Raw genomic sequence first — 24,804 nt, forward strand, 5'->3', positions numbered from 1 at the left:
TGAGCTGAGATCCGGCCACTGCAATCCTGTCTGGGCGACAGAGAGAGACCCCATCTCAAAAAAAAAAAAAAAAAAAATTTCAACCCAGAATTTCATATCCAGCCAAACTAAGCTTCATAAATGAAGGAGAAATAAAATCCTTTACAGACAAGCAAATGCTGAGAGATTTTGTCACCAGCAGGCCTGCCTTACAAGAGCTCCTGAAGAAAGCACAAAACATGGAAAGGAACAACCAGTACCAGCCACTGCAAAAACATGCCAAATTGTAAAGACCGTCAATGCTAGGAAGAAACTACATCAACTAACGAGCAAAATGACCAGCTAACATCATAATGAGAGGATCAAATTCACACATAACAATATTAACCTTAAATGTAAATGGGCTAAATGCTCCAATTAAAAGACACAGACTGGCAAATTGGATAAGGAGTCAAGACCCATCAGTGTGCTGTATTCAGGAGACACATCTCACATGCAGAGACACACATAGGCTCAAAATAAAGGGATGGAGGAAGATCTACCAAGCAAATGGAAAAAAAAAAAGCAGGCGTTGCAATCCTAGTTCTGATAAAACAGACTTTAAACCAATAAAGATCAGAAGAGACAAAGAAGGCCATTACATAATGGTAAAGGGATCAATTCAACAAGAAGAGCTAACTATCCTAAATATATATGCACCAAATACAGGAGCACCCAGATTCATAAAGCAAGTCCTTAGAGACCTACAAAGAGACTTAGATTCCCACAAAATAATAATGGGAGACTTTAACGCCCCACCGTCAACATTAGATCCACAAGACAAAACGTTAACCAGGATATTCAGGAATTGAACTGAGCTCTGCACCAAGCACACCTAATAGACACAGAACTCTCTACTCCAAATCAACAGAATATACATTCTTCTCCTCGCCACATCACACTTATTCCAAAATTGACCACATAGTTGGAAGTAAAGCACTCCGCAGCAAATGTAAAACAACAGAAATTATAACAAACTGTCTCTCAGACCACAGTGCAATCAAACTAGAATTCAAGATTAAGAAACACACTCAAAACCACTCAACCACATAGAAACTGAACAACCTGCTCCTGAATGACTACTGGGTACATAATGAAATGAAGACAGAAATAAAGATGTTCTTTGCAACCAATGAGAACAAAGACACAACATACCAGAATCTTTGAGACACATTTAAAGCAATATGTAGAGGGAAATTTATAGCACTAAATGCCCACAAGAGAAAGCAGGAAAGATCTAAAATTGACATCCTAACATCACAATTAAAAGAACTAGAGAAGCAAGAGCAAACACATTCAAAAGCTAGCAGAAGAAATAACTAAGATCAGAGCAGAACTGAAGGAGATAAGACACAAAAAACCCTTCAAAAAATCAATGAATCCAGAAGCCGGTTTTTTGCAAAGATCAACAAAATAGATAGACTGCTAGCAAAACTAATAAAGAAGAAAAGAAAGAAGAATCAAATAGATGCAATAAAAAATGATAAAGGGGATATTACCACCAATCCCACAGAAATACAACCTACCATCAGAGAACACTATAAACACCTCTATGCAAATAAACTAGAAAATCTAGAAGAAATGGATAAATTCCTGGACACATTCACCCTCCTAAGACTAAACTAGGAAGAAGTTGAATTCCTGAATAGACCAATGACAGGCTCTGAAATTGAGGCAATAATTAAGAGCCTACCAACCCAAAAAAGTCCAACACCAGACGGATTCACAGCCGAATTCTACCAGAGGTACAAAGAGGAGCTGGTACCATTCCTTCTGAAACTATTCCAATCAATAGAAAAAGAGGAAATCCTCCCTAACTCATTTTATGGGGCCGGCATCATCCTGATACCAAAGCCTGGTAAAGACACAACAAAAAAAGAGAATTTTAGACCAATATCTCTGATGAACATCGATGCAAAAATCCTCAATAAAATACTGGCAAACCGAATCCAGCAGCACATCAAAAAGCTTATCCACCATGATAAAGTTGGCTTCATCCCTGGGATGCAAGGCTGGTTCAACATATGCAAATCAATAAACGTAATCCATCATATAAACAGAACCAAAGACAAAAACTACATGATTATCTCAACAGATTCAGAAAAGGCCTTCGACAAAATTCAGCAACCCTTCATGCTAAAAACTCTCAATAAATTAGGTATTGATGGGACGTATCTCAAAACAATAAGAGCTATTTATGACAACCCCACAGCCAATATCATACTGAATGGGCAAAAACTGGAAGCTTTCCCTTTGAAAACTGGCACAAGACGGGGACACCCTCTCTCACCACTCCTAGTCAACATAGTGTTGGAAGTTCTAGCCAGGCCAATGAGGCAGGAGAAAGAAAGGGTATTCAACTAGGAAAAAAGGAAGTCAAATTGTCCCTGTTTGCAGATGACATGATTGTATATTTAGAAAACCCCATCATCTCAGCCTCAAATCTTCTTAAACTGATAAGCAGCTTCAGCGAAGTCTCAGGATACAAAATCAATGTGCAAAAATCACAAGCATTCCTATACACCAATAACAGACAAACAGAGAGCCAAATCATGAGTGAATTCGCATTCACAATTGCTTCAAAGAAAATAAAATACCTAGGAATCCAACTTACAAGGGATGTAAAGGACCTCTTCAAGGAGAATTACAAACTACTGCTCAACGAAATAAAAGAGGACACAAACAAATGGAAGAACTTTCCATGCTCATGGATAGGAAGAATCAATTTTGTGAAAATGGCCATACTGCCCAAGGTAATTTATGGATTCAATGCCATCCCCATCAAGCTACCAATGACTTTCTTCACAGAATTGGAAAAAACTACTTTAAAGTTCATATGGAACCGAAAAACAGCCCGCGTTGCCAAGACAATCCTAAGCCAAAAGAGCAAAGCTGGAGGCATCACACTACCTGACTTCAAACCATACTACAAGGCTACAGTAACCAAAACAGCATAGTACTGGTACCAAAACAGAGATATAGACCAATCGAACAGAACAGAGCCCTCAGAAATAATACCACACATCTACAACCATCTGATCTTTGACACACCTGACAAAAACAAGAAATAGGGAAAGGATTCCCTATTTAATAAATGGTGCTGGGAAAACTGGCTAGCCATATGTAGAAAGCGGAAACTGGATCCCTTCCTTATACCTTAAACAAAAATTAATTCAAGATGGATTAAAGACTTAAATGTCAGATCTAAAACCATAAAAACCCTAGAAGAAAACCTAGGCAATACCATTCAGGCCATAGGCATGGGCAAGGACTTCATGTCTAAAACACCAAAAGCAATGGCAACAAAAGCCAAAATTGAGAAATGGGATCTAATTAAACTAAAGAGCTTCTGCACAGCAAAGAAACTACCATCAGAGTGAACAGGTAACCTAGAGAACGGGAGAAAATTTTTGCAATCTGCCCATCTGACAAAGGGCTAATATCCAGAACCTACAAAGAACTTAAACAAATTTACAAGAAAAAATCAAACAACCCCATCAAAAAGTGGGCAAAGAATATGAACAGACACTTCTCACAAGAAGACATTTATGCAGCCAACAGACACATGAAAAAAATGCTCATCTTCACTGGCCATCAGAGAAATGCAAATCAAAACCACAATGAGATACCATCTCACACCAGTTAGAATGGCAATCATTAAAAAGTCAGGAAACAACAGGTGCTGGAGAGGATGTGGAGAAATAGGGACACTTTTACACTGTTGGTGGGACTGTAAACTAGTTCAACCATTGTGGAAGACAGTGTGGCAATTCCTCAAGGATCTAGAACTAGAAATACCATTTGACCCAGCCATCCCATTACTGGGTATATACCCAAAGGATTATAAATCATGCTGCTATAAAGACACATGCACACGTATGTTTATTGCAGCACTATTCATAATAGCAAAGACTTGGAACCAACCCAAATGTTCATCAGTGATAGACTGGATTAAGAAAATGTGGCACATATACACCATAGAATACTATGCAGCCATAAAAAAGGATGAGTTCATGTCCTTTGTAGGGACATGGATGAAGCTGGAAACCATCATTCTGAGCAAACTATCGCAAGGACAGAAAAGCAAACACCGTATGTTCTCACTCATAGGTGGGAATTGAGCAATGAGAGCATTTGGACACGGGGTAGGGAATACCACACACCGGGGCCTGTCGTGGGGTGAGGGGAGAGGGGAGGGATAGCATTAGGAGATATACCTAATGTGAAAGACGAGTTAATGGGTGCAGCGCACCAACATGGGGCACATGTATACATATGTAACAAACGTGCATGTTGTGCACATGTACCCTAAAACTTAAAGTATATAATAAATAAATATATATATATATATACATACACACACACTTAATAAAAAGAGAGACAAGACTATTCACAAGATTGGGTTCGATCTGATTATTTTCCATGATGACCCTGATAGGAAGGTGAGGAAAACCACCAGGCCATCATGAACCAGATTCTTAAAACCAGATGCACCGAGCTTGCCAACACACTGACAATGAAACATAGGAATCAGGTACAAAGAAAGTGAATTCATGGAGTTCTTCCCTCATTTATATGTCATGAGGACCCTCCTTTAAAAGCATCAGAAGCCTAACTCAAAATGTGTTAAGCAAAAAGAAAGGAAAGGGGGAAAAGGAAGGAAAGACAGAAGGAAGGAAGAAAGGAGAGAGGGAAAGAAGGAAAAGGAAAGAAGGAAGGAAGGAAGGGAAGAAATGAAGGAAGGGAAGAAAGGAAGGAATGATGGGAAGAAGGGAAGGGAGGGAGGGAGAGAGGGAAGGAAGGAGGAAGGAAAGAGGGAAGCGAAGGGAGGGGAGAGGACGAAAGGAAAGGAGGAAGGAAGGAAGGAAGGAAGGAAGGAAGGAAGGAAGGAAGGAAGGAAGGAAGGAAGGAAGGAAGGAAGGAAGGAAGGAAGGAAGGAAGGAAGGAAGGAAGGAAGGAAGGAAGGAAGGAGGAAGGAAGGAAGGAAGGAAGGAAGGAAGGAAGGAAGGACGGAAGGAAGGAAGGAAGGAAGGAAGGAAGGAAGGAAGGAAGGAAGGAGGAAGGAAGGAAGGAAGGAAGAAGGAAGGGGAAGGAAGGAAGGAAGGAAGGAAGGAAGGAAGGAAGGAAGGAAGGAAGGAAGGAAGGAAGGAAGGAAGGAAGGAATTGGTTCATGCAAGAATCAGGTAACTGCAGGAGCAGCTGAATCCAGGCCTCGGAAAATACGTGCGCAGTACTTGTCTCTCAACTCTGTTAGCTTTTCCTCTCAAGCAGGCTCTTACCATAAGGTGATAGAGACGTCTTCCTGCAATTCCCTGCCAATCTCCTTCCTGTTAACCTCTATAGAAAGGATATGCCTCTTAAAAGCTCTTGCAAAGTGCAGAAATCACCCGTGATTGACCGGACTAGGGTCATGTGCCCACCTCAGAAACAATCTCTCTGGCTAAGGCAATGAGGTACTCTCATGCCAGGCTTCAGTTCCATGCCCCTCTCTGGAATCAGCAAATGGACACTGCTCCAACCAAACCACATGGTGTGAGCAAGGAAGGCATAGGTCCCCAAAAGAAGAGACATTAGGCAAAAACAACAGACCTCTGCTACAACTCAGCCTCCTCTTTGTCTCCTAGGTGCTCCACACCCTAAGTCAGAACCAGAAAGAAGCAAAGAAGCCAGGCCTGTGTGGAAACCTCCCCTAAAGCATGTGTCCTTAGAAATGCCACGGGAGTTAACGGTGCATCTCCCATTGGACCCGGGCAGGGACACACTCTCACCTCAAGGTAGGTCCTCCCTCCCTCCAGCATCCCTTGGGAACCTCACTCTGAAGGGAAGCAAGGCAAGACACACAAGGGTCCACAGCCAGGGAAAAGGAGGCTGGAAGGGAGATTAGTTCACTGGCAACCACTGGAAAATGGCCTTTGTGCAGGCAGCAGCTGCCTTCACCAAAGTGCGGCACTAAAACTAACAGTGTCCAGTTCACCAGTTACCTACTCCCTAACTCATCCCACTACTAGTTTCTAGTTACAGATGTAGAAAGGCATCAAACTTCCTGAAAGTTTGCTGCATGCCTGACAGTTTATCCTGTATTTTTAAACAATGAAATTTCATTTCTAATCTGTTTATAAATAGATATTTATTCATTAAAAAGTCCATAATATCAGCGGGGTGTGGTGGCTCATGCCTATAATCCCAGCACTTTGGGAGGCTGAGGTGGGTGGGGATCACCTGAGATCAGGAGTTCGCCAGCCTGGCCAACGTGGCGAAACCCCGTCTCTACTAAAAGTACAAAAAGTTAGCCAGGCATGGTGGTGCACACCTGTAATCCCCGCTACTCAGGTGGCTGAGGCACAAGAATCACTTGAACCCAGGAGGCAGAGGTTGCAGGGAGCTGAGATTGTGCCACTGCACTCCAGCCTGGGTGACAGAGCAAGACCCTGTCTGAAAAAAAAAAAAATCCATAATATTGATAAAAGTCTTCACTCCAATTTCCATGACATGTGGACATTTGAAAATGTACACATGGGTGCATCTAAGTGTTTGTGTTTATGTGTTGGATAGGTTGGAAGTAACAGGCCATATTTAGAAAGCTCCCCATTTTCAGAAAACTGAGCCTCCTTTCCAAAAGGCATGTGCAAGATGACAGTATCACAGATGTCAAGTGACCTCTGACTGCTGGTATCAGAAATAGGAAGATGCACATTAATGTGTTTGGAGTTCTTCCTCTGTGCCAGGCACTGTTCTTAGTTTTTAACATGTATTCTCTTAGGTACTCCTCACAGCAATCCTCTCCTCCTTTTACAGATCAGAAAACAGAAGCCCTGAGAGATAAGTAGTATGTTTGAGGTCACATAACTATAAGTGGCCTCACTAGAATTGGAGCTCAGGGCTTCCAGTGCCAGAATCCATATTCTTACTCATTATACTACATTCCCTTTCAGAATAAGCCCAACATAGTGACTTCTCTAACTAATACCAAAAAAATAAAAAAGAATAAAAGAATAAACCAAACAATGAACCTAGATCAGGATGTCCTCAAAACATTTAGAGAATGTCCTTTGATTCTTGAGGCAAAGGCTTATTTGGTCTATCTCTTAAGTGGGAGGTAATGATCCTAAAGACTTTAATGTTTCCTTTTTTAAAAAAATCCAAATATGGGCAGGGATCACCCTGCAAATAGAGAAAAAAGCACCTTTCTGTTTATGGGCCACAATGCGAGGTGCACAGCTGGAGCCATGAGATAAAGGACACCAGTGAATTTCATCTTCCGTAATGTTCATTTTGCACTGCCCTATACTTGTTTTGAGCTGCCATGTCCACCAGGAACTGAGTACCAGAACTTGTCCCTCCTCTGCTACTCTGCCAGGAGGAAACTGGTTTAAGAAGCCCCTTGGTATAAATTATGCATGCGACTGAACCTGGGAGTAGATGCAGAAAGAAAGGGACCTAAAGAGGCAGTTCCAGCCGTGTGCTGGCTCACACCTGTAATCCCAGCACTTTGGAAGGCCAAGGTGGCAGATCACCAGAGGTCAGGAGTTCGAGACCAGCCTGACCAACATGATGAAACCCCATCTTAACTAAAAATACAAAAATTAACTGGGTGTAGTGGCACACACCTGTAATCCCAGCTACTCTTGAGGCTGAGGCACAAGAATTGTTTGAATCCAGGAGACGGAGGTTGCAGTGAGCCAAGATCATGCCACTGAACTCCAGCCTGGGTGACAGAGAGAGGCTCTGTCTAAAAAACAACAACAACAACAACAAAGAGGCAGTTCATCATGGCAGTTGTCACACAGAGGTCCCTGCTGCATGGGCATGTTGATGCTGAGTGGCACTGCTCCATTGCCACAGAGGCGGCACATGCATCCACACATATACATATTTTTTATTTTATTGCTTAACCACCTGAGAGTAAGTTGCAGACATTGTACCATTTATCCCTTATCAGCACGTATCTCCTAAGTCCAGGAATATTCTCCCTCCTAGCCACATACAATTACCACACTCAAGAAAGCAAACACTGGTATAACAGTACTTTCTAATTTCTAATTCATAGTCACATTTCTCTATTTACACTAATAATGTTCCTTTATTATAGCTTTTTTTCAACCTAGCATTCAACTCAGGATCATGCATTACATTTAGCGGTCCCACTCGATAGAATCTTTTCATTGAGAAGAGTCCCCCAGTCTTGTCTTTCATGACATTGACATTTTTTAAGAAGACAGGCCAGTCGCTTTGCAGAATTACCTTCAATTTGGATTTTTCTATTTCCTCATAATGAGATTCAGATCAAACCTTTTTGGCAGGAATATCACAGAGGTGACGTTGTGTCCTTCTCGGCCCATCATATCAAGGGATGCAAAATGTCAGTTTCTTCCATTGCAGGTGATGTTAAATTTCATTATTTGGTTAAAGGTGATGTCTGCCCCATTTTTCCATTGTAAAGACACTTTGCCTCTTTTTAATGAATTAGTAGTCTGTGATAATTTGAGACCACATGAAGCCAATTTTTAAACCCAAATATTAATAGCAACTATTGTTTTAAATGTGAAATAAAGACCACTTGCTCTGAAAGAGGCGAAGCCAAGGCCTCAGTCACTTGGGTTCCTGTGTTTCCTGCTTCCTGGAGCAGACCCTGTTGGTGTTGAGACGAGAAAACGGAGGCAGAGGGTAGGGTATGCTCTATGGAATGCCATCGTCAATCCTGATGCCCTTTGACTTCCATCTGGAAGGTAGCACTTTTTATTTAACCCTGAAGAAGGAATGCGATCATTGACTCTGCCTAGCAAAACTATTTTGTGGTCAGAAATCTGTATCCAATAATCTCATCAGCTCTAAAGCTGGGATCTCTCTAGTCTGAGCCTTGGGACTGAGGGTGAAAGGAATTTGCACCCTCTCCAATCCTCCTTCCATCTCAGGATTTCATCCATAAGACGCGAATAAAAACAACCACCACTCAGTTCCTCCCAGTTCTTGGCAATTTTCCAAATGAACAGCCACGATTCTAGTCAAGACTCATGTCATTTTGGCCATGGGAGATATCAGGTCCCTGCTGCTTAGCAGGACTGGAAAAGAGGGACAAACCTGAGAATGAGTAGAATAAACCATCCTAACACCAGGACGGCTTCTCCCTTCTAGCCACACTACAATTACCCGTTCTTCATAGCAGTCTTCACACAGAGGTCCTTTAACCACGTTAGAAGAGAGCTTCCTTCTCCTTCCTGCTGATTCTGGTTTCTCACACAGGCTTTTTCCCCTTTTGCTTTAAAAGATGATGATGCCCCGCCCCACGATGTGGCCCCACAATTGGATCTTCTACCCCCGATTAAAGGGAAAAAAAGTCCCGAGAGCCAGAAGGGCCTGGATAGCCCTAGGACATCAGGCCGCAGCAGCCCCCCATGTCTCCCGCACATGACAGCGCCCAGGAGGGCACTGCCAGCAGCTCAAGGTAACCATTCCCAGGGTGCATAGATGCCCCCCACTGGCTGGTATGTGGCTCATTTCCAGGGCCGTGTGGCTGCTGTGATATAAGTTTTCTGAAAGGCACTCCATTGAAAAGGGGTAATTGACACTGTTTCTGATGATGTCAGTGGGATTAATGTTCTCCATGCATATTCCTAAAGGGTCAGTACATGTTTTAAGGGTTTGCTGCACCGACATGCACTGCCACGCTGTTTTGTGCTTTCCTCACTCCTGGCAGCAGCATTTGATGACACAGCTCCCTGCGCTCCTGGGGGAGACACACTACTGGATTTACCAGGCACACTCCAAACTGAGCCATAACCCTTGCCCCCTGAGGCAAGAGAGCCCGATGAGCCTGCCAACAGAAGAGTCCCCAGACAGAAGTCAACTCCAGCCCAGGGCAGAGCCTGTTCACAGAGAGGAAAGGACCCTGATTCCTAGGGAAGGGTGAGGCAGGGCAAGGCCATTCCCTCTAGCTTTTAGCCTTACTTAAAGTGCTTATTCTTAAGGAGCTAATAGTCAAGGAGGGGACTAAGATGCTTATACAGAGCAATAATGCAAGGACAGTGCAAGAGCAGCTCCCCCGGGGCTTCCATCTAAAGGTAGCTCATAGAGCAAAAATTTCCTAGAGTCCAAGTTACCCCGGAAAATCCCTGGGAAGGTGCCATGCTGGAGACTGACAGACCATTTTCAGGAACGTGTGGTCCAGGCAGCTGTTTCTCCTTCGTTGAAGGCTTGGACTGCTTTCTCAGTTTGGGCACCAGATGAAGGAGATGACATGTGTTTGGGGGACAGATTGTATAAAGAAAGAGGTACCTCTGTTAACAGCAGAATCACACTCAGGGCTGGGAGAAACTCACACTTTTGAGAGGCATATGGGAACAGAGAGCCATCATGGAGGCAACAGATTTCACATCTTTCATTTCATGCTCACTCAGGGACAGAATGCCTCAGTATTTAAATCAGTCTCGCTTGCTCTCTCTCTCTCCCCCTGCCCAGCACACCCCCCTCTCATTCTCTCCCCAGAGCATATATAATTGAATTCTTTAAGCATAAATCAAATCCACAGATTAATAGTTCCATTCTGTGTTTGCAGCTTCTGTTTCAGGCTGAGATGGTCAAAATTAAATCCCTTCCTTCCCCGCAACACTCTCTCTACCCCTAGAGACACTGTTTTCACCTAGAAACCATTCCAGGGTTGGAACCTCTCTTTCACAAACCTCTCCCTTTATACTTGTGTGGCAGCAATGCTCCTTTAATTCTGATGCAAATGAACCAAACTTGGTGTACTGTTATGTCCCCACCTGGGGCCTTCCTAGGAAGTTGCATGGCCTGGGACAAATCACAGCAAATGGATACTCATACTTACTTTAGACATCCTTATAAAGGGAGAATCTGATTAGAATAAAATGCCAGTGGCCAGGTGCTATGGTTCATGCCTATAATACCAGCACTTTGGGAGGCCGAGGTGGGTGGATCACAAGGTCAGGAGTTCGAGACCAGCTTGTGTAACAAGGTGAAACTCTATCTCTACTTTTTAGTAGAGATATTTTGTATTTTTATACAAAAAAAATTAGCCAGGCGTGGTGGTGCACATCTGTGATTCTAGCTACTCAGGAGGCTGAGGCAGGAGAATCACTTGAACCTAGGAGGCAGAGGTTGCAGTGAGCAGAGATAGCACTATTGCACTCCAGCCTGGGCAACAGAGCAAGACTCCGTCTCAAAAAAAAAAAAACATAGAATGCCCAGACCAGGACTGGGACAAGAGAGCAGCCTGAAGCCTCAAGTGTGTGTGTTGGGTGTATCCATGTGTGTAAGTGAATGTGTGTGGGATGTGTGCTTATATGCCCATGTGAGTACATGTGTGTGCTTGTGTGCATGCATGTCATTGTGCACATCTATATAGGAATGGCTGCATATGCACGTACATATCTATATATTCAGTCTCGTGAATGTATGTGTGTCATATGCTCATGTATGTCACTGTTCATGTGTATGGGGGGGGTGTGTGCATGCCCTGTGAGAGTGAATATGTCAGTGTGTGTTTGTAAGTGTGCATGTGTATGTGTGTGCTCCTTAGCATCCACTCTAGCTGGTGGCCTGCTAGTCCAGGTAGCTGGACTCCTGGCCCCTTTGTCTTGGAGATGGGGAAGGTAAGTATGGTATAATATGAATAAATTTGGTCTTTGTCCTTGGTTTCTATTACTAAGCTAAAACTCTTGGAATTTTCTGAATGATAGTAGTATCTTTTGTTATTCATAATGAGCCCCTTTGAAAACACCTGAGTTTATGCTAATGAGGTGACATAGGGTAAGGCCCCTAGGTAGCCTCATGATGGGGCCAGCGACCAGAAGGACCAGCCACAACCTCCAGGAAAGGGGAGGGGACACTGGAGATCAAGCTCTTTTTTAGCTGTTGACCACGAGTTGATAAGCTTCAGCATTGCTGAGTGTGTCTAGGTGGGAGGGCAGCAGGCCCAGGGAGGGCACGGAAGCTCGGCACATCCTCGCCCATCTCTTCATCTGGCTGTTCACATCCTTTCTAATGTCCTTTATAAATAAGCCAGAAAATGTAAGTAAGTGTTTCCCTGAGTTCTGAGCTGTCCTACCAAACTGTTGAACCCAAGGAGAGAGAGGATTGTGGGAGGCCCAATTTAGAACTGGTTGGTCAGAAGTATAGGTCACAATCTGGGACTTGCAATTGGCATCTGAAGTGGGGGGCAATCTTGTGGACTGAGCCCTACCCTGTGGGATCTGACAACATCTCCAGGTAGAGAGTATCAAAACTGATTTTAATTATAGGAAACCAGTTGGTATCTGCTGGAGAATTGTTTGGTATGGGGGAAACCTCACAATCTAGTCCCAGGAGTGTTCTGGGTTGAGCATTGAGATTCAAGTGGGGAATAAATGACTTCTTTTTTACTTTTACAGTCAGGTTATAAAAAATACCTTCAATCTTTCTAAGTAACTAGGGAGACATAGCATCCTTTTCCTTGACCTGAGCCCCTGGCATCACCAAGCCATCCCAGTATTTCATCTAGAGGTTATGGCTGTGTATGCTGAGTAGTGCACAGGACATCTGACAGAGGCGGACAGCAGAGGCAGGAAGCAGGAAGTCCTGTTCCCAGGGGCTGGGCTGCACACGGCTGAAGGAAGGGACTCCCTTTCCTTCACACAGAGTGCCCATGCTTGCTTAGCCCTGCCCCTGAGGTAGCCAGGCTCTCCCGAAGGCATGATGTAGGCGAGTGGCAGCCCCTCCCTGTTCATCCCACCTTGACCCCCAGAAGGCAGAGCCTGAACAATAGCCCCACTTTGCTGAGTCCCAGGAATAGGGCTCACACTATACTCTGGTGGGCACCTGAGCCCACGTGCATCTATGGGTGTGTGCCCACGGGGGACTAGAGGAACATGGCCCAGGTTCAGTCTGTCTCCCTCACCAACATGGTGTTGACACTGCCCATGTTTGTGCTTATTTTCAAGAAGATTCCAGCGACCCCACACTGGGACACTTCTTGCTGGGTCCAGATGGAGAAAAAGTCTGCCTGTCCCTCCCAGGGCATACCCAAACCGAGGCGCTTCCATCGGGTAAAGGTAAGCTAACACATTCCAGGGCAGCCTGGTTTTTTTTTCAAAGGGGAAGATGTTACCTGCAGCTTCCAAATTTTCCCAGCAGCAGAGACATCATTAAAAACAGACGCAAGTCAGCCAGTTTCTCCCCTTTCACCGACACAGAGGTGCTTCTGTAGCTCAGACACAATGATCCAATGTTTGCATAACAAGTTTACTCTTGCTGGAGCATTTGGAGAGAGAAGTTCCAGTGGAATGGCTTGGAAGAGGTCTAATGTGCCACGCTGATGCCTTGATGAGAATGATAAAGTCCTTTTGGTATTTGCCCAAACTAAACACTGCCTTTTCTCTTCTTTCCAACCACCCTGCAGAGGTGGAGGCGGCTAATTGGTAATCCAATCAGGTATCCTTGTTATGAGCATTGGTTCATCCCTGTGAATCATCTGGCTCCTGACAGATAGCAAGGCAGTTTCCAAAAACCCTTCTGGCATGTTCACTTTTTAGAAAAGAGATGCTGCCTCTGGGCAATAGCCATTTTGCAAAGGAAAAAAGAAATGAAGTCAGAGGGTGATGAGCATCAACCACCCAGAAACCACCATGATGTGTATGCATGAGTCTGCAGCCAGCAGGCCCCTTGATGTGGGAGATTAAAAGCTGCACTCATTTGGGGGGTTATGTCATGACTGGCTCAATAAAAAGAGCACGGATTCAGAGCTAGGAGATTTGAGCAGCTCTGGCCTCGCCTCTAAGTTGCCAGATGACTTTGAGTCAGTCCCTCATCCTCCCTGTATCCAAGGTTCCTCCACCAAAATGAGAGGATTGATTCCTCCTCTGAGAAATTCCTTGACCATTGCTGCATTTTACATCTGTGTCCGCCGCTATTGAAGCAGCCACCTAGTATATGGCTTTCCAGAAAGTAGAATGTATTTTATTCCAATTCAGCATCAAAGAACTTCCATCAGCAGTTGGTTTATACCAGGATATGAGTACAAAAATATCTTGGTTCTGAATTGGTGGAAGCAGGAGTTAGACAGGTGGAGGCCGCTGTCAGCATGACACAGCTGGTGCAGCAGCTGGAAAGCAAATATGATTCTGTTCACCTGCTGCACATTTGTCCGCTCTGTTCCAGGAGAAATAGTTCCCCCTTTTGGCACAGCGAAAGCTAGAAACAGAAAAGGAAATATTTAGGCTGTAAGTTTATTGTCACCATTGTCAATATGATGCTTCAGCCATTTCAGTATTCTTGGCACCTAGCATAGTCCCTGACATATACATAGAAGGATCACAATAAATGTTTAGTGAAATTTTTTGAAAAATATTTCGCCGGGCGCGGTGGCTCAAGCCTGTAATCCCAGCACTTTGGGAGGCCGAAACGGGTGGATCACGAGGTCAGGAGATCAAGACCATCCTGGCTAACACGGTGAAACCCCGTCTCTACTATAAAATACAAAAAACTAGCCAGGCGAGGTGGCGGGCGCCTGTAGTCCCAGCTACTCGGGAGGCTGAGGCAGGAGAATGGCCTGAACCCAGGAGGTGGAGCTTGCAGTGAGCTGAGATCCGGCCACTGCACTCCAGCCTGGGCGACAGAGCAAGACTCCATCTCAAAAAAAAAAAAAAAAAAAAAAGAAAGAAAAATATTTCAATAATTTCCATGACATGGAGAAAGAGAAAGATGAAACTTATGCCGATAAATGAAGACTTGCTTGCCATCTTGTCCCAGTCCCACAGACGGTATATTTAATCCTACTTGCCTCTCAAACCTAAAGGCATTCACTGCATGCTTATTGAATGAATGAATGAATGAATGAGTTAGCCACTGACCTTTCTCAAGCCTTTCCTCCATGGGCAGTTGGTTAACCTTCAGTCTTGATGGTGACAGGATGTTGCCCAAGAAGGTGGTAAAAGATCTTAAACCCACATCTTCCTTATAAGGGTCTGACTTTCTAAGAGTATGTATTAATGAGCAAAGATGTTTTTGGTTTGGCCTTTTTTTTTTTTTTTTTTTTTTTTTTTTTTTGGTTTGGTTTGGTTTGGTTTGGTTCGGGAGACAGTATACTGAAAAAACTTTTTCCTCTCACAAAATATTAGGTTGGTGCAAAAGTAATCGCAGTTTTGCCATTACTTTTAATTGCAAAAACCTCAATTACTTTTGCACCAACCTATAATTGTTCCAACCACACCAAACTCTGTGCAGATCAGTTTGTTCAAAACCATCTTAATCACTGTTTCCACCCTCCCCTTCCAGCCTCATCTACTATATTCCAGCCCACCCCTTGCTCATCTCTTTGATGGCCTAAAAATTCAGTCTTCATTCTTTTCTCTCCAAACTTTTGCTCAAGTTGCCCCCAAATATTTAGAATAGCTTTAAGTTCATCTTTTCTGGAACATTTTCCTTAATAAATCCACCTCATTGCACACAACTGCCTAGATGTAGCCTCAGCCCCATTCCTCTCTCTCTTTCTCAATGCCGCTTTTGTGATTATTGTATTTATCTGCATCTGTTTTCTGTTTAGCTCCCAATATACGAGTCCTAGAGAACGTCTCATCTCCATCATATGTCCAAGAAAAGCGTGTTGGCCGGGCGCGGTGGCTCAAGCCTGTAATCCCAGTACTTTGGGAGGCCGAGACGGGCGGATCACGAGGTCAGGAGATCGAGACCATCCTGGCTAATACGGTGAAACCCCGTCTCTACTTAAAAATACAAAAAACTAGCCGGGCGACGAGGCGGGCGCCTGTAGTCCCAGCTACTCGGGAGGCTGAGGCAGGAGAATGGCGTAAACCCGGGAGGCGGAGCTTGCAGTGAGCTGAGATCCAGCCACTGCACTCCAGCCCAGGCGACAGAGCGAGATTCCGTCTCAAAAAAAAAAAAAAAAAAAAAAAAGAAAAGCGTGTTGATTGACTGAATACCCCAGGTGCCACAAAGGAAAGTTCTTTAGGGATCATAGTTGTTGTTGGTCTTTTTTTTTTTTTTAATTAAAAAAAAACTCTTGAGTAAAGGAAGGAATATGATCCGTCTGATCTTTCTGAGACTTCCAGGCTCTGTCAACAACTATTTGGAAATAAATTCTTAGGCAATTAGATCATGATATCTTGCTTTCAGACAGCATAGGGAAATGAATATAAACCTTCAGAAGAAAAAAAAAAAAAGATGTGAAGACTAGAGCTGGAATTTGACCCTTTTGGTCATATTGGGATATTGCAACATTTAGAAAATTGAAAGTCTTGAGAAAGGAAAAGTTAACTTGGAAGGATACAAGTCAAACCATTGGATATGCCCTCCGAATTGCTTATCCTTGATTCAGATCCTTCATGTACTTCCCTAGTCACAGTGCCAGCAATAGAAGTTTTCTCTCAGAAGTTCTTTTATTCAAAAGTTTGTTTTACAAAGAAGTTCAAGGATGTTTATGCCAGTGATTCAGGTTGGGCATCAAGTCCCATGTAAATTTAAATTCCTGATCTCTTTCAGAGTTTCTGTTTAGTATTTGTTCTTGTTCTAAATGGATTTTTACCCTCAGAAAATATTTTTTGGGTTTTTTTATATTTTTAGACAGGGTCTTGCTCTGTCATACAGGCTAGAGTACAGTGGTGCAATCATGGCTCACTGCAGTCTCAAACTCCAGGGTTCAAGCTATCCTCCCACCTCAGCCTCCAAATAGCTGGGGCTACAGGCACGAGCCACTATGCCCAACTTTTTCTTTTTTGAGACAGGGTCTCCCTATGTTGCCCAGGCTGGTCTCAAACTCCTAGACTCAAGCAATCCTCCCACCTAGGTCTCTCAAAGTGCTGGGATACAGGCATGAGCCACTGCACCCAGCCTTTCTTGATTGTTTGTTTGTTGTTGTTGTCGTTTGTCATTTAATTAGTATCCTTCCCCCTTGCAACTCTTTCATAGTATGGTGGTTTTAAAATACATCCACAAATTCCTTGACATTTCCCCCTTCAAAAGGGAAAAACTAACTCTTCTACCCTTGAGTGTGAGTGGGATATGATGGCTCACTTCTAAATAAAGATAGACTATGGCAGAATTGTTGGTATGTGACTTCTGAGACTGGGGTCCTAAAAGGCACCAAGGCTTCCTCCTTGTTCGTTCTGTCTTGGATTACTCACTCTGGGGAAAGCCAACCACCATGTCTGTGATGAGGCCATTCAAGCAGCCTATGGCAAGCAGTCCACGTGGCAAGGAACAGAAGCCCCCTGCCAACAGCCAGAATGAACTTCCCAGGCTTGTGTGGGAGGTGCCTTGAGAGGAGATTCTCCAGCCCCAGTCAAGTCTTCAGATGACTGCATCCCTGGCTGACATTGTGTCTGTGATCTCATGAAAGGCTGCCCCAGAACCACACACCTAAGCCACTCCAAGATTCCCACAGAAACTGAGATATAACAAAGGTTTATTGTTTTAGGTTTCAGGATCATTTGTTTTGCAGTAATAGATAACTAGTATTCTAGATAACTAGTATTCTTGGTGTCATTTTGTGATGGTCTGCGATTTGGTTGACAGAAAGGTGAGTCTAAGAATATCCCAGCTGGTCTCAAAACACTGATCATTTAGGGGTAAACACAGGCTAAGTGATTGACTTTCTCTGTTCTTCCCATTTTTCCTTTGTGATAAGTTGGTTGTGGGACCCCATGAGTAAAAGAATCCTTCCATGTTGGTGGGGTACTGTTTAAATTATGATTTTCCTTAAGTAGCCCATCTGTTAGTAGCTGTTACCTTATTGATGATGCCGAGAGATGTAAGGGAGGAGAATTAATTTCAATAAGGCCATATGAGGAAGAAGAAAAAACTCTGGTTTTATTCCCACCTGTACTGCCCAGGATTTCTGTGATCACAGGCAAATAACTTCATTGCCTTGGACCTCAGCTTCCTCATATGGAAAAAGAGGAGTTGGTATCAGATTCAGTCCTCACAGCACATGTCCCGTCGAACTCCAATTCCTCAGAAGGTTAACAGGCATTGTATAAAAAAGGAAAGGTTCTAGGGCCAGATACATTTGGAAACCAGTGGACCAAAGTTAAGCAGATCCCTTACCGCAGGACTTCCTAGAGCCTCCAATACGCTGATGTGCACCATGGTTCTTCAGGATGGGGATATGCACTGTTTCCCAAATTTATTTGATCACTGAATGCCTTTGTTTTTGGTAAAGCATCATGTGGATCTAAAAAGGTTTTGGCAAACTTTGGAAAATGCTAACCTGATGATTTCTAAGGTTCTTCTAACATGGCATGTTTCTAAATACGCCCCTTTCCCCAAGGAGGTTCTCTCAGTGGAGCAGTTCTTTTGTCTAAATCCTGAAACAGGATTTCAGTCATTCAATCATTTGTGACTATTATTGTTTTTATTCTCTAAACATCAATTCTGAATCATAGGGTCCACAATCCATCCATCTCTGGATAGGAAGAAATACAGGAAGATAGGAGCCCCACGTGGTTATAGTGTACATTGTCCCTTATGCCTTTTCAGTGTTTTTCATAAACCTCATGAGAAATACTGTTGGCAGATGTTACCAGTACTAGTGATCTCAGGTCAAATGTTTGAATAAGGGAAAATGTGGCTGGATATGGTCTCTGAGCACCCAGCGTTTCCTTCCAGTGGGCCTTCCTGTATTACAGAGGCTAGAAGGCTAAAAACTACATTTCCCAGATAACCTCTGCAGCCAGGGGGCTGGATGCAAATTGTGTTCTGCCAATTAGATGTGCTTGCATGAGATTTGGAGGGCAGAAGTGAGGCAGAAGCATCAAAACTCTGGACACTGAACTCATGAAGACTGAGCATAAGAGGCAGTTATTCTATAGTAACTCTGTTTCTTCTTTAAAATATCTGGGCAGTTTCTGTTCTGGGCTGAACCCTGACTAAAAGGCTCTCCTTACAAAAATTACAGGAGATTCCCATCAGGCTTGGCATGGGGCTAAGTTAGGTCTATCACATGTACCACAGTGTTGAGTGGGTGTAGAAGGGCAGGCTGTGATAGCTGTGCTTGTTCCAGCCTTCAGAAGGAAGCAGGGTTCTTTCCCTCACTGTAGTGAGACCAGCAAGGCCTCACAGCCCACTCTGGAAGGTGTCCTGATAGCCACCAGTAGAGAGCTGCTAAAACACAGTAGGGACTCTCCTTCATTTCCTTTGACAAAAACCTCTTGTGATTCCTAGAAACACAAAGACTTCCCTACCTCATAGGTAGCTGAAAAGGTGGCATCATCACCACTTTATGGCTTCTGAAGAAGAAATATATGAAGAATAATAGCTTGCAGCCAGGCACAGTGGCTCATGCCTGTAATCCACTTTGGGAGGCTGAGGAGGATGGATCACCTGAGGTCAGGAGTTTTGAGACCAGCCTAGTCAACATGGTGAAACCCTGACTCTACTAAAAATACAAAAATTAGCTGGGCATGATGGCAGGTGCCTGTAATCCCAGCTACTCAGGAGGCTGAGGCAGGAGAATTGAACCTGAAAGGCAGAAATTGCAGTGAGCTGAGATGGTGCCATTGCACTCCAGCCTGGGCAACAGAGTGAGACTCCGTCTCAGGAAAAAAAAAAAAAAAAAAAAAAGGAAAAAAAAGAACAATAGCTTGCTTTGAATCCACTAGCTATTCATTTTTTGAAGAAAAAATCCGTATAAAGTACTGAAGAATATATAATTTCTTTTTTTTTAAGATGATGGTACTTATGTCACTTTTTACAGAAGCTGTGAAGCTATGAATTCTACCTCCCTTGCATTTGTTCTGTTTCAGGGAACCCTAGAGTCAGGAGGGAACTTAGGCATCACCTTCATCAGTATTTAAGCAAAGGAATCATTTAATCAGACTTTCTGAGGATACTAGTAAATAAAACAGATAAAAGCAGAACTACCTGGTTGAAGTGGAGATGGTCTAATTATGTCCCTCCCAACTTCTCTGCAGCCCAACTAACTCTTCCCCTCCTAAGATGGTTCTAGGAGTGGGGGTGGGGGGCTATGCAGGGCCACTAGAGCTATGCGACAATTAGAAAACCTGCTGGGCCAGGCACGGTGGCTCATGCCTATAATCCCAGCACTTTGGGGGGCTGAGGTAGGTGGATCATGTGAGCTCAGGAGTTCAAGATTAATCTGAGTGATATCGTTTAGCTGTGTCCCCACCCACATTTCATCTTGAATTGTAACTCCCACAATTCCCATGTGTCATGGGAGGAACCCAGTGGGAGGTGATTGAATTATGGGAGTGGGTCTTTCCTGTGCTGTTCTCCTGATAGTGACTGAGTCTCACGAGATCTGATGGTTTAAAATGGGGAGTTTCCCTGCACAAGCTCTCTTTGCCTGCCACCGTCCATGTAAGATGTGACTTGCTCCTCCTTGCCTTCTGCCATGATTGTGAGGTCTCCCCAGCCACATGAAACTGTGAGTCCATTTAAACCTCTTTCTTTCGTAAATTGCCTAGTTTGGGGTATATCTTTGTCAACAGCATGAAAACGGACTAATACACTGAGCAACATAGTGAGATACCGTCTCTGCAAAAAAATTTTAAAAATTAGCTGGGCCTGGTGTGCACACCTGTGGTCCCAGCTACTCCAGGGGCTGAGGTGGGAGGATTGCTTGAGCCTGGGAGGTCAAGGCTACAGTAAGCCATGGCTGCACCACTGCACACCAGCCTAGGCAATAGAGTGAGACCTTGTCTCAAAAAGAGAAAAGAAAACCTCTGATTTTATGGATAAGGAAACTGATGCCCAAAGAGGTATGGTTTGCTCAAAGCCACACAGCTTTTATATGGCAAGTCCAAGGCTCAAGCCCAGATCTTCCTTCATCCAGTGAGGCCAGAGCTTTTCCCATTGCATCACACAGACTCTAGTCCCTCTTATCCAGGTATTCAAGCTTCAAGGACCAGTCGAAGTTCCCTCTCTACTGTGATGCCTTACCTGACCACCTCAGCCACAACTATTGCTATTTCCTTACGTTCCACTCATTCTTACCACCTGGGCCTCTTACCAAGCACTCCCTCACATCTTTTATCCTTTTTACTATTTTTCTTATTTCCCCTCCTAGATTGAAAATTCCTGTGAGTAGATCCCCCTCATCTACCTCTGAATATCCCAGAGAACACATCTTGTATTCCCAGAATATTTCTCATAATATTGACTGAATATTATGAATATTGACTGAATAATATTTACAAAAGGAATAGTGGAAGAATATGTTCAGCTAAATTCTAATAATAGATCCCCCCACCCTGGATTTTAGCTGAACACATGGCTGCCTACAGAGAGATTATGCTTCCCAGACTCACTTGCAGCTAGGTATGGCCACGTGACCAAGGTTTGACCAATGGGAAGTGAATGGAAGTAACACATGCACATCCAGGTCATTTCCTTAAAAGGAAACTGTTTGCCCTTCCCCTTCTCCTTCTCCTTGGACTTGGTTGTGGTAATAGCTTCAACCATGTAGAAGAGAACAATTCTGTATGGGATGATGAGTACTAAGATATTAGGAACCAGGGTGTTCAGGTAACTTTATGGAGCAGAGCCACCCTGATCAGCCTGTCTGCCTACCTCTGGATGTGTATGTGCAAAAGGAATAAATGTTTATCTTTTTGGGTCTCTTGTCTTACAGCAGCTTACCTTGTGCCTTAACAGAATGCAACTATAATATCTGCCAACATACTTCACATTGCTTTGTGAAAATCAAATCAGATCACACTTGCTCTCCATCTTATAAAGTATTAAGTAAAATTCCAATACGAAATATCATTGAACCTCAAAGAAGGCCCATTACGTGTGTGTTTGATTCATTTGATACAATGTACCAAACGCCTCCCATATGCAAGGGACATGGAAGGATGTTAATATTGAGAGCAAACACTCTCAGGCACCTTGCTGTGCATGTCATCTTGTTCCCTTATCCCAATGATCCTAGGAAGTGAGTATTTTCATTCACATATCATAGGTAAAGAGATTGAAACACAGGGAGCTCACTTACCTGGTTAAGGGCAGAGCTGGGCTTCATTCCCAGGCCTGTCTGTCCTCACTCCACATACCAAGGCTACACCCCAGGCACTGCAGTCACTGCCCTCAAGGACTTCACAGTCCACGTGGAGAACAGATTCACAAGCCAATAACTGTACCATAAGGCAGAATGAAATAAGTGCCATTACAGAGGCCTAAGAGCACAATCCAGGGGTATTCCAGGAAGGGCCCATTAATTGCAGCCTAGGAAGGTGGGAAGGGCTTTTTACGGAGGAAGCTCCATTTGCACTGACCTTTGAGAAACAAGAAGTAGATAGAGAAGGGGAGGGCCAGCCAGCCGAGACACTAGTATGAACAAGGACAAAGAGGAACGTAGAGAACACATGGATAATGAGGAGCAGCACGGTGTGAGTGGACTGTGCGGGGGTTTCATGCGGGGGTGAGGAGAAGCTGGGCCTGAAAGGCAAACCAGGGCCAGACCAGGGAAAGCCTTGTGTGCCAGGAGAGAGCTGAAATGCTGCTGTTTAGGCAACAAGGAATCAGATGTTTGAAGAGGGATGTCATGCAACCCAACGCGTGAGCTAGCATGAAGGAACAGACAAGAAAAAAGGCAGAGGGCTCAGGCTACTGCAAAATCAGCCGGACAGCACTGGGTGAGGGCCCGAGTGGAAGGCAGTGAGCAGCCATGCCTAAAAGGCAGGCTCCCCAGGGCTGCTGACTGCACAAGAGCATCTCAACCAGCACTCTGAGATCTGGGCCGCCCATGACAAGCCTGTTTGTAGATCCTCTTTATAAAATTGGCTACAGTGCTCATCTCCAATCTTCTACTCAAATTCGCTTTTTTTTTTTTTTTTTGAGACTGAGTTTCATTCTTGTTGCCCAGGCCGGAGTATGGTGGTGTGATCTCGGCTCACTGCACCCTCTGCTTCCCGGGTTCAAGTGATTCTCCTGCCTCAGCCTCCCAAGTAGCTGGGACACCACCACATGGTGCACAAGTAGGTGCACCACCACGCCCGGCTAAATTTGTTGTATTTTTAGTAAAGATGGGGTTTCACTGTGTTGGTCAGGCTGGTCTCAAACCTAACTTCAAGTGATCCACCTGCCTCGGCCTCCCAAAGTGCTGGGATTACAGGTGTAAGCCACCACGCCCAGCCTAAATTACCTTTATTCTGTTTTTACTTTCAGTTAAGAAGGTTATTTCGGAAAGGGGGACATGTGTGTCTCCTGTATTATAATTAAGCTAAAACAACAACTAAGGCCTGGAACCCACATTGTCCCCACAGCAGCACCCACAGGGCCACAGCTCTGGCAGCCTCCCTCAAGCCAAGTCAGTCCCACCAGCACACAGAAAAAAATAGATCCCCATGCCATATGCCTCTCAGCTTGTCAGCAATGCAGTGTGGCTGTTTTCTGGCTCCTGGGCTGTAGGGGAAATGGTTGAGCTTCCTAGCAGGCAGCTGTGGTAAATAATGAGTTCTAAGGAAAACCCTGATACCAAACTTCTTGGGAGCTACGAGGCAAAGGGCAGGGCGGTGGCGGTGACAGACGGTGTTTGTGTAACCCTCCTCCACCCTCTCACCTGACACACACAGAGTTTTCTCTTTCATGACTGATTTTTAGCCTCTTTTTCCCTTTCAACCGCCGACCACTCAATTCTTTGAGGGAAAATTAACATTCATTATGCAATTTATCTCTCTCCTTTTAATCCAGAGTGTCTGTCTCCAAGGTCCCTACTCAATAATTAATGTTTGTTCTCATTTCCCATTCTCCAGAGCATCTATTCTTGAACCGTAGGGTCAACAATTAACACTAATTACGGCTTTTCCTCTCTCCAGTGTTGATGCTCAGAATCCCAGGCCGCCTGCTCAGCCTCAGCCATCCGCGTGCACGTGACAGTGTGTGTGCCCTGAGATGCAGGAGCACCGAGAGGCAGGCTTTGCCAAGCCCCACTGCAGTTTAGCAAATCAATAAGACCCAAACATTCTTTCTTGGCATCCTCTCTAGTCTATTTGTTATCGGTAATGAGACAATGAAGCAAAAAAATAAATAAATAGAATTATTTGGAGGTAAGTTTGGTGGCTAGGTAGACTAGAAGATCTCTAAGTCTTTTCCGGTTTGAATTTTCTAGGATTCCTTTTTTTCTTCTCTATCACTGTCTCCCTGATATTTCACATCTCCCTCTCCCTTCTCCCTCTCTCTGCTTCTCTCTCCCTCTTACACAAACACACCTAATTTCCCTTTAAAAACCTTTCTTCCCACTGGGCACGGTGACTCACGCCTGTTATCCCAGAACTTTGGGAGGGAGAACCAGGTGGATCAGCTGAGGTCAGGAGTTCAAGACCAGCCTGGCCAACATGGTGAAACCCTGTTTCTACTAAAAATACAAAACAATTAGCCGGGTGTGGTGGCAGGCGCCTGTAGTCCCAGCTACTTGGGAGGCTGATGCAGGAGAATTGCTTGAACCTGGGAGATGGAGGTTGCAGCCAGCCGAGATTGTGCCATTGGCATCAGCCTGCTGACAGAGCGAAACTCTGTCTCAAAAAAAAAAAAAAAAAAAAAAAAAAAACCCTTCATATAGGACCCACGCAATTGACCTCTTTGCTATTACCTCTCCCTTAACTTTCACAAGTCTGTCATTCTAATTCTCATCAGTCATTAAGACAGCATTGTTTTAACTAATTTTCATTTTGACTGACAAGGACAGCTAAGAGAATAATTCTCACCCCAGGTGACTAGCAGATCGCAAAAAAAAAAAAAAAAAAAAAATTCATCAGGGGCTGTGAAAAAGCCTGTCTGTCTTCTGGCTAGAATCAGACGGACTAGAATCCCTCCTGGCTC

At 44.1% G+C, this 24,804-nt stretch overlaps 1 protein-coding gene across 2 annotated transcripts in view; it reads left to right on the forward strand.

The window, feature by feature from the left end:
• KIAA2012 (KIAA2012 ortholog) overlaps nucleotides 1-24,804 on the forward strand; it is a 139,643-nt gene that overhangs the window by 35,780 nt on the left and 79,059 nt on the right. Inside the window, exons 9-11 of one of the 2 annotated variants that reach the window (XM_030916551.1) lie at nucleotides 5,643-5,792; nucleotides 9,284-9,460; nucleotides 12,954-13,064. In XM_030916551.1, the coding sequence (XP_030772411.1) occupies nucleotides 5,643-5,792; nucleotides 9,284-9,460; nucleotides 12,954-13,064 (438 nt within the window). The remainder of the gene's footprint in view (nucleotides 1-5,642; nucleotides 5,793-9,283; nucleotides 9,461-12,953; nucleotides 13,065-24,804) is intronic. The other variant, XM_030916552.1, reaches the window with a different exon arrangement.

This window comes from Rhinopithecus roxellana, chromosome 14 (assembly GCF_007565055.1).
Source record: "Rhinopithecus roxellana isolate Shanxi Qingling chromosome 14, ASM756505v1, whole genome shotgun sequence".
NCBI lineage: Eukaryota > Metazoa > Chordata > Mammalia > Primates > Cercopithecidae > Rhinopithecus > Rhinopithecus roxellana.